Source organism: Bidens hawaiensis, unplaced genomic scaffold, assembly GCF_021521415.1.
Source record: "Bidens hawaiensis isolate Kalapana, Puna unplaced genomic scaffold, B.hawaiensis_p1.1 tig00007800_1, whole genome shotgun sequence".
NCBI lineage: Eukaryota > Viridiplantae > Streptophyta > Magnoliopsida > Asterales > Asteraceae > Bidens > Bidens hawaiensis.
This window is the reverse complement of record NW_027491541.1, coordinates 27,277-38,374: the sequence shown is the minus strand read 5'-3', so window position 1 is coordinate 38,374 and position 11,098 is coordinate 27,277. Positions and strand designations below refer to the sequence as shown.

Here is an 11,098-nt window from a genome sequence, read left to right as displayed (position 1 = left end):
ACTCACTATTCATATTATTCAATAATTCAAGCAAGTGTGGATATATAAACAATTATGAACAACTTTCAATTCCGTAGCTTACGGTGGCCACCTTAGCTTACGGTGGCATCTGAAACTCAAAACTCTGTCATAAGGCAGTTTGTGGTTGTCATAAGGATTTCCAAATCCACCGTAGCCTACGGTGGATACTGTAGGTTACGGTGGCCCTTATAGGACTTTTCAATTTTTTTAAACATTATAAAAATACAAAACGAAAAACCTACAAAACCAAAAAAATTAAAAATTACCCTACCCCCCTTGAATAATCGAGTTATCCCCAACACGGTAAAGAAATTTGTTAAAATTTCCCCACACTTGAGTCGAACTTATTTTAAGACGGGAACGGTAATTTTTAAAACCAAATTGAATAAAAACTAAATTAACCTAACTAAAATACACAACATAACTTGGCCTCTTAATTTGTTTCCTCGTCCGGTGAGCTTAAAAAGTAACCCACCCTATCCACATCCAGCATATTGATGTCTTTTCCTTCCAAGTAAGGTTTAAGTCTTTGACCATTTACCACTTGTTTCGTTTGGTCTTTAACATCTTCTATCTTTACATCACCAAACCGACCCACTCTTGTGATGCTATATGGACCCATCCATTTACTTTTTAGATTACCCGGAAACAACTTTATCCTTGAGTTGTACAACCACACCTTTTGACCCACTTCAAAAGTCCTTTTTCTCAACTTTGTATCATGGACCTTTTTTAGTTGGTCTTTATATGAAGAAGCACATTCATATGCCTCATCCCGAATCTCCTCAATCTCATTCAATTTCAACTTTCTCAATTCCCCTGCTTCCTTATAACCTGCATTCACATTCTTGATCGCCCAAAATGCCCGATGAGCCAACTCCATTGGTAAATGGCACCCCTTTCCATATACCAAACGATAAGGAGTTGTACCAATTGGAGTTTTGTAGGCGGTCCGATATGCCCACAACACATCATCTAACTTGGATGACCAATCCTTCCTATAGAACCGCACCGTTTTCATCAAAATTTCTTTAATTTATCGGTTGGACACTTCAACTTGTCCACTCGTTTGTGGATGATAAGGAGTAGCAATTCGGTGATTCACATTATACCTTTTTAAGATTTTTCCAAAATTAAAATTCTTAAAGTGCGACCCACCATCACTAATAATAACCCGTGGGATACCAAAACGAGCAAAGATGTTTGCTTGAACAAATTTGCAAACCACCGAATGGTCGTTAGTTCTTGTTGCAACCTCTTTTACCCACTTAGACACATAATCGACCGCAACCAAAATATATAAGAATCCATTTGAGTTTGAAAACGGGCCCATGATGTCACTGCCCCATACATAGAAAATCTCTAACACCAAAATCGGTTGCAGTGGCATTTCATCCCTTTTTGAGATACTACCCATCTTTTGGCAATTTAAACAATTCGGGCATACTCACTTGCATCTTTGAAAATGGTGGGCCAATAAAACCCACATTGAAGCACCTAGTAGCCCGTTTTGTGACTGTTAAAACGACCCCCACACGCCGATGCATGTGCATGAGTCAAAATCTCCATCACCTCGTAATCGGGAATACACTTCCTTATCACTTGATCCGACCCAATTTTGAACAAGTCCGGTTCATCCCAAATATACTGTTTCACTTGGGCCATGAACCGTTGTCATCTTTTCTTCACCCAATGACTTTGAATAGCCTCCATTGCTAAATAATTCACAAAATAGGCATACCACGGTGTGGTCGACACGGCTAACAATTGTTTGTCGGGAAACCGTTCGTTTATCTCTATCGGATCATCAACACCTTCAAGTGGAATCCGAGATATTGATACGCCACTACATTCTCACAACCCTTCTTGTACCGGATTTTAAGATCAAATTCTTGCAACAATAACACCCATCGAATCAAACACGGTTTCACGTATTTCTTCTCCAACAAATATCGAACCGCGCTATGATCCGAGTAGACCACAACTTTACTTCCCAAAATACACGATCGAAATTTATCCAAGGCGTACACCACCGCAAGTAACTCTTTTTCAGTAGTGGTGTAATTCAATTGCGCCTCGGATAAAGGTTTGCTCGCATAATATATCACCACCGGATTTTTCTCCACTCTTTGACCCAATCCCGCTCCAACCGTGCTATCGCTAGCATCACACATGATTTCAAACGGATTTGACCAATTCGGTGATTGTAAAATGGGTGCTTCCGCTAACTTTTCCTTAAAACTCTCAAAAGCTTGCAAATATTCATCAGTAAACTCAAAGGGGACATCATTCAATAAGATATTACATAAAGGTTTTGAAATTGCACTAAAACACTTAATGAATCTCCAATAAAATCGGCATGTCCCAAAAATGACCTTACCCCTTTGACATTTTTCGGGGGTGGTAAAGATGAAATTACTTTTATTTTAGCTTGGTCAACTTCCATTCCCCTACTTGACACCACATGACACAACACAATGCCCTGTTGCACTACGAAGTGACTTTTTTCCCAACTCAACACCAAGTTTGTCTCAACACAACGTTTTAAAACCTTTTGTATATCATTAAGACAATACTCGAAAGTTGAGCCAAGAATGGAAAAATCGTCCATAAAAACTTCAAGTGACTCTCCGACCGTTTCGGAAAAGATGCTCGTCATGCATCTTTGAAAGGTGGACGGGGCATTACACAGTTCAAATGGCATTCGCCTAAAGGCAAAATACCATATGGACAAGTAAATGTGGTCTTGTGTTGTTCATCGGGATGAATTGAAATTTGATTGTAACTCGAATATCCATCGAAAAAACAATAATATTTTTTGACCAGAAAGTTTTTTAATTATTTGATCAATAAATGGTAACGGAAAATGGTCTTTTGAGGTAGCATTATTTAATTTTCTTTAATAAATGCACACTCGCTACCCGGTTACCGGTCGGGTGGCAATTTGTTCACCATTATCATCTTTAATTACCTGGATGTTGGCTTTCTTGGGTACTACCTGTGTCGGGCTTACCCATGCACTGTCTGAAATGAGATAAATGATCCCCACATCCAACCACTTAATCACCTCCTTTTTTTACCACTTCTCGCAAATTTGGGTTCAATCTTCTTTGAGTTTCCCTTGTTGGTTTAGCCTCCTCATCAGTGATTATTTTATGCATAACAATCGAAGGACTAATACTCTTTAAATCTGCAAGTGTCCATCCAATGGCAGCTTTATATGCTCCCAAAACCTTTACCAACGCCTTCTCTTGATCTTCCTCCAAGTTAGAAGCAATGATGACCGAAAGGGTTTCATTATCCCATAAAAATGCATACTTCAAATGACTTGGAAGTTCTTTCAATTCCACCTTTGGTGGACACTCCAAAGATGGCTTTGTGCCTGAATTGATCTCCGTTGGTAAATTTTTGAATTGATGAGTCCACACCGGTCTTCCCTCTTGCATGGCTAAAGCATATTGTTTATGTTCTTCCATCCGGAACGCATACACGTGTACCTGTTCAGAATCATCACAAATACAAGCTTCCACACAATCTTCATCATATTCATGAGGAATACAATGATCCACCAAATCTTCCATAAAACATTATTCAGCACTCAAAGAAGTAGCAACGTTAGTAAAAACATTAAGGCGCATTTTTCGATTACCAAATGCCATGTCAACGGTACCAAATCTACAATCAATGATTGCATGGGCAGTGTTCAAAAATGGTCGACCCAAGATAACATTTTGTGGTTGACTTGGGTCACCCGATGAATAATATAACACCAAAAATCCACAGGATAATAAAAATCCTCCACTTTCACAATTACATTCCGCACGATTCCAAAAAGGAGTTTATGAGATAAATCCGCCAATATAACCTTCATCTCAACACGTTTCAAAGAACCAAAATCATATTGGTCATATAAACCCCCGGGAGAATGCTTACTCCGGCCCCAAGATCTAGTAACGCCCTAGACATTTGAAAATCGCCTACTTGAATATTAATTAAGGGCGTTCCCGGATCTTGAAGCTTAGGAGGAAGATCTCCTTTTAAAACCACACTTACCCGCTCAGTTAAATCCACTCGTTTAGGCACTTTTTGTTGCCTCTTTTGAGTGCATAGTTCTTTTAAAAACTTAGCATACGCGGGCACTTGTTTTATTGCCTCAAGTAGAGGTAAATTCACTTTTATCTGTTTAAACACTTTCCACATCTCCTCCTTTTGAGGACATCTTTTAACAATTATATTTTTCTTACCCGGGTCAAGCAATTCCGAAGGAAATGGAACCACATTTGGTTCGACTTCCTTGTTTTTATCTTTTAATTTTGAAGTCTGACCCGGATTTTGTAACGGTTTTTCAAAAGTGACATGTTTAGTGGGTTTATTGGTTACAATTTCATCATCACTTTCATTACCCGTAATGTCCTCGACTTCCCCAATCAACCACACCCGGTGACAAATCAGCTTTATACTCTTTATCACTTCTTAACACACTAACATGATTTATAGGAACGTTACGAGATGAACTATGGGACGGGTTTACCTTAGTGTCGCTTGGCAGTTGGCCTTTATTTTTCTTTAATTCTGACATTTCAGTTGCGAGTTGACCCATTTGTGTAGTCGACAATTGGATGGCTTTATCTCGAACTTCATGCTTTTGCATTCGAGCTTCATCAAGTTGATTTCTCCGTTGCATCATCTTCAACATGTCCATAACTTTATTTCCACTTGATGAGCCTTGACCCGTGGACCCACTTTGAACACCACCCCTTTGACTTTGGAACCCTTGATTATTCCCGCCATTAAAATTGCCTTGGTTATTATATTGTTGGCGAGGAACATAATTTCCTTTATTTCCTTGAAAGTTCGGGTTGGATTGAGTAGCCGGATTTCCATAACGAAAATTCGGATGATTTCTCAACCGGGTGGTAAGTATTGGAGTTCATGTTGTAATCCTTCCACCTCCCCCTTGAAGTGCATTCACCTCTTCTACTTGTACTTGACCTACCGCACATACCTCCGAAGTATGACCCAACTCGTTACAATTCGTACAAACATCAATTACTTGATTAGTGGTTTGTACCCCTCCTTCCACGGCTTGTACTTGTGGTCTTTCGACTGCCGCTCTTGCTCTTATTCCGGTTTGAGATTTTCTCTTTGATGAAACCGCCATTTGTTCCAAATATGCCCAATCATCTTGTTCATAATTAGTACCAAATGTGCCATTTGTGGTTGCTCTCAAATCCCGTTCATCTTCCATACTCAACCCCTCATGAAAAGCATTCAACAACTCCCATAAAGTAATACCGTGATGAGGAAAATTTTTAATCATCATGTTAAACCTCTCGAATGCTTCATGAAACATTTCCCCCGATTGTTGTTGGAAGGTTCTCAAACTCCTTTTTGGATCATTGGTCTTTTGGGTCGTGTAGAATTCTTCTAATGAGCAGCTATGGGTTCGGTTGTGTGAGTTTGGTGTAATGTGGATGATGTTGAGTAGGTGTAATGAGCAGCTATGGGTTCGGTTGTGTGAGTTTGGTTCAATTCGCTTGATGCGGTAGGTATGGTAGTAGTGATAGGTGGAGGTGAAACGGGTGGAGGTGTGGATGTTAATGTTTGACCCGAAGAGGGAACTGGTGATTCTATGGTGCTGTTTGATACAGTTGGAGAGCCAAGAAGCTTGTTCTCCCTAAGTAGGACTCGGTTTCTTCGAAGTGTTAGGTCAATCTCAGGATCGACAACTAGTGGTGATGACCTGTTAGATCTTCTAGTATGCATATACCTGTAGGTACCTGCACACTAACACAACCAGCGCAAACATGAAAATAACAAACAATAAATACAGATACTAACACACGTTGCGCACTACTCCCTGGCAACGACACCAAAATTTGATGTAAGGTCGAAGACTCACTAAAAATAAACATTTATAACTAATTAGATAGCGATAAACGGGTGTCGAACACAAGGAGTTTGTGGAAAATGTGTTACTAAGTAGCTTTGTAACTAATCTATATTAAACTAAGTGCAAAAAGTAAAACCAATGATTTGGTTGTTTGGTTTGATTTAACAATAAGAACTAAAAACAATTTAACAAGTTTAAAATCAACATGAGAAAATATGCCTTCCCTCGGTTTCAGGTTTAAATGAATGTCAAAGTTAATGTTTAAACTGAGATGAACAATAGATAAAGTTCGTGTTTATGTAAACGATTGCGATAATTGAAGATCAAGACATAGCCATGGCAGTTATGAAATTCTGCGACGCGCCCACTGTAAGCTACGGTGGCTACCGTAGCTTACGGTAGCTTCCAAATGCCCTACGGTGGTTTTAAACTGCCATACGATGGGTTTTTCTTCAGATCACACCGTAGCTTACGGTGGATACCATAAGCTACGGTGGCCTTTAACATGGCCTCCTTGTTTTTGTCATAACTTTGTTGTTCCAAGTCCATTTTCATCACCGTTTTCGCCCACGTTCTCGTAATTTAATCATCTTGCTTTTTCAACCTGCAATTATACGAGTAGGCATAGTCAACTAATTCAAAAAAATAAAACGATTAAATGTATGATTATTAACTGTCTTAAATAACTTAAGGGTTGTCCCATGGACCACCCGTCAGTGATAAGCGGTGCTTAGATCAATACGGGTACCCAAGGCGGTTTGTAACGATTTCCAAAAATGAGAGGTAAACCGACCATCACGATCGGAGATAATGGTCAACGGCGTTCCATGGCGTCAAATGATGTTTTTGACATATAGTCGGGCTAATTCGCTTACGGAGGACATTTCTCAGAACGGTATGAAATGAGGCCACTTGGTCAAACGATCAATAATCACCCAAATACTATCATTGTGACTTTGAGTAGTGGGGAGTTTGGTAACGAAATCCATGGCTATGTCTTCCCATTTCCAAACGGGGATCGGAGGTTGCTCATTCAAACCAAATGGCTTTTGATGCTTGGCTTTAACCTTATAGCAATTGAGGCATTTAGATACATATACCGCGATATCTTTCTTCATTCCCGGCCACCAAAACATGGAATGAAGATCGGCATACATTTTATCTGCACCGCGATGAATAGATTTTCGTGACTTATGAGGTTCATCAAGGATGAACATTATTGGAGTTCGGCCACGATCGAGAACCCATAATTGGTCCAAATACTAGAACGCCACGATCGAGAACCCATAATTGGTCCAAATAACAGAGTAAGCCATTACGTTTGGTTTCAAGTTGGAGTTCGGCGCCACACGACATCTCGCCGTGTAAGTTACCCTCGGTGACGAAGACGTGTTGTGCGTCAAAGATGCGGTATTGGAGGTCAGATTGGATGGTGACACAATGGAGCTAGGAGAATTTAACATGACTCTTACGACTAAGAGTATCGGCCACGACATTCGCTTTCCCGGGGTGGTAGCGAATTTCGCAATCATAATCTCTTAACAATTCGGCCCCATCGTCTTTGTCTCATATTGAGGTCCTTTTGGTCGAAAATGTGTTGTAAACTTTTATGGTCAGTGAAGACCACACATTTCGTGCCGTAAAGGTAGTGTCTCCATATTTTCAAGGCAAACACGACCGCACCAAGTTCGAGGTCGTGTGTTGTGTAATTTTTCTCGTGCACCTTGAGTTGACGCGAAGTGTAAGCAATGACCTTGTCTCGTTGCATAAGAACACAACCAAGACCTTGAATAGAAGTGTTATAGAAGACAACAAAATCGTCATTGTCCTTGGGAAGAGCAAGGATTGAAGCATTGCAAAGCATGCCTTTAAGAGTTTGAAACGTTTTCTCTTGATCGGAATCCCATTCGTAAAAATTCCCTTTGTGGGTTAGTGCGGTAAGGGGTGAAGCAATCTTCAAAAAATTGAGGATAAAACGACTCTAACACCTTGCTAAACCAAGAAATGAACGAACCTCCGTTGGAGAGGACGGGGTCATCCAATTTTTAATGGCCTCAATTTTAGAGGGATCAACGTGAATACTCTTGTCGTTAACAACGCGGCCCAAGAATTGAATTTGCTTTAGCCAAAATTCACCTTTGGAGAACTTAGCGTAAAGCTGTTCCTTTCGTAACAAGTCGAGAATAGCGCGCAAAAGGTCTTCGTGCTCGACTCGTCTTTAGAGTATATCAAGATATCGTCGATGAAAATAATCACGAACTTGTCGAGGTAGGGTTTACAAACACGATTCATAAGGTCCATGAAAACGGCAGGAGAATTAGTCAACCCAAAAGGCATAACTCGGAACTCAAAGTGGCCATAACGAGTACGGAAGGCGGTCTTGGGTATGTCATCTTTGTGGACACGGAGTTAGTGATAACCCGAACGGAGATCAATCTTAGAGAAACATGCGGCTCGTTGGAGTTGATCGAAGAGATCATTGATACGTGGAAGGGGATAACGGTTCTTGATAGTAAGCTTGTTGAGCTCACGATAATCGATACACGTACGAAGAGTACCGCCTTTCTTCTTAACAAACAAGACGGGTGCGCCTCATGGAGACGAACTCGGGCGAATGAAATCCTTATCCGTGAGTTCTTGGATTTGGTTGGAGAGTTCTTGCATTTCAGAAGGTGCAAGACGGTAAGGTGCTTTGGCTACGGGGTTTGCTCCGGGTACGAGATCAATATGGAACTACATTTGACAAATGGGAGGGAGTTCGGAAATATCATTGGGAAATACTTCGGGGAAGTCGCGAGCAATCGGGATGTCGGAAAGTTTCTTTTCTTCGTCGGATTTTGTGGTGACGTGGGCTAAGAAGGCGACATACTTCTTGCACTAATAACGTTGGGATTCGAGACACGACATGAGGTTTATCTTTGAGAAGTGTCTTTCTTCGAGAACATTTAGAATCACTCCCCCATTGATAGGGATTCAAATAAGTTTCTCGAAACATAAAATTTCAGCATGGTGGAGAGAGAGCCAATCCATACCAATGATAACGTCGAAGCTACCTATTTGCATAGGGATAAGGTTGATAGAGAACTTTTGCCCATTGAGAGTAATCGTGCAATTTCGAATGAGGGAGTCAATAGTGATCGAACTACCGTTGGCTATCTCTACCGTGAAGGGCTTAGATAATTTAGTATGGGGAACATCAATTATGTATTCAAAATCAAAGGAAATAAAGCTCCTATCGGCTCCCGAATCAAATAGTACCGAAGCATGGTTTGTATTAATTAGAAATGTACCATTCACCACATCATTCGAGTTTCGGGCTTGATGTTTATTGATGGTGAAATCTTGTCCTTGAGTTCCTCGAGGTGCTTGGGTTTTAGAAGTCTAATCTTGAGGGGTCAACACAATTGTAGCAAGCCCCAACGGGGTTAATTATAGGAGCACGAGGTTGGGTTGGTTTGTTGGTGCGAACCGCGGTGAAGCGGCTTGCACACGAGGTGCTTCTCGACAATATTGGGTAAGGTGGCTGAATCGGTGGAAATTGGTGCACAGCCGAAAAGTGCCTTGGGCCGGGTGGTAGCGTTGGCAAGTGTTACATACGGGTGTGGGCCGGTGTAGGGCTTCTTGTTTGGAGGGGGTTGTTGGGCTTGTGGTTGGGCAAGGACATAATTTTGGGAGTTGGGTTTTCTCTTGTTGTTGTGGTAGTGGGATGAGTTGTTGTGGTTGTTATTCTTGGAGGATTCAGACATAGAGGATTCGAACTTAGATTCCTTAGTGGGCTCAGGTGTGGGATTATCATTGGGTTTCTTAGAACTCTTCCGCGTCAAGGTCCCGGCCTTAACGTGGTTCTCGGTGAGGGTACCGGCTAGGGTGATGGCATCATGGAGGGTTTGAGGTTCACGATTTAGGAAGGAATCTTGGATTTTCATACGCAAACCCGAGATATACTTGTCGATTGAACGTTCAAGGGGAGTGACCATGTGGAGGATAAGAAGGCTCAGTTCATTGAAACGATCGTTGTAGATGGTGTCATTACCACTTTCTTGTTTCAAATTCCAAAATTCCTCTTCCAACTTTCGAAGCTCATGTTTCATGCAAAACTTCTTGAGAATGAGTTTCTTGAGGTCATCCCATGGCAAGGCCATGGCAACCTCGGCGCTAAGCGTGCGCTTCTCACCGTTCCACCATTTGAGGGCATTCTTCTTGAGTACGCTAGAGGCGTAAGTGGTTTTCTTATCCCCGGGACATTCACAATAGAGGAACACGCTCTCCATTTCTTCTAACCATTGGAGGAGAATAGTAGCATCGTCGATACCGAAGTATTCGGGCGGGTTGGCACTCTAGAATTGTTTGAGGGAGAAAACAATTGGGTTCGGAGTTGTGGATGATGTAGGAGTATTCACAGTTTGCAATTGAGAGATGATAGTTGGAGGGCTTCCACGATGCCCTTAGCAATGCGGGACGACATGCTGCTGCCAGAGTTGCCGCTACGACGGTTACGGTTGATGAGGCGGGAAGACATACTGAAAGGGGAAAATGTGTAAAATTTCGTGAGGCTCAGGTAACTTTTTTTGTATATGTATATGAGTTGCATTAGTTGATACTTGTGAATTTTATTAATAATTTGAAGTGGTGATTGTGGTTGATTGAGAATTTCATTACTTATGAGACTTGATTATATATCATTTTGAGAAATATATATATATATAAAATAACATAACTTAAATTAAAATACATGGGTTCGTTTGTTGGTTAGGGCTTCATGAACCACCATGGGTCCTTCCAACAAAATAAAAACATTGAAAACTCAAATAAAATCATTTAAAATCAAATTGAAGGGTGTTGAGGTAGACGGTTGAAGTAATTCGGGAACCACCCCGTATTTACATACTTCTCCCATCACCTTCAACAAAACACAATACAGAAAAACCAAGTTTAGCCACGTATCACCGTGAATTCGGTTTATAATTTAAGAGTGTGATCGTCACATGACCACATTTGATACAATGAGGGTAGTAGATTCGGTTTTGTTTGGTGTGATATGCTTTGGCTTAATAAGTTTCACACCCTTACCGAACACTCCAGAAAGGCAACCGGGTCTCGCGGTTGATTGAGATTTATGTGCATTGCACTTCCTTAGGCTCGCAAGCCTTGGTTTCAAGTCAAAAGTGTTCGGTAAACAAGTGT

The 11,098-nt window shown here is 41.0% G+C and overlaps 1 protein-coding gene across 1 annotated transcript; it reads right to left on the bottom strand.

Annotated features, from left to right (window-relative positions):
• Positions 1–454: 454 nt before the first annotated feature.
• On the bottom strand, positions 455–1,438 carry LOC143636123 (uncharacterized). Its single transcript, XM_077103797.1, has 2 exons — positions 1,134–1,438; positions 455–1,019 (listed from the first exon to the last, which is right to left on the bottom strand). The coding sequence occupies exons 1-2, from the start codon at positions 1,436–1,438 to the stop codon at positions 455–457; spliced, it is 870 nt and encodes a 289-aa protein (XP_076959912.1).
• Positions 1,439–11,098: the final 9,660 nt, after the last annotated feature.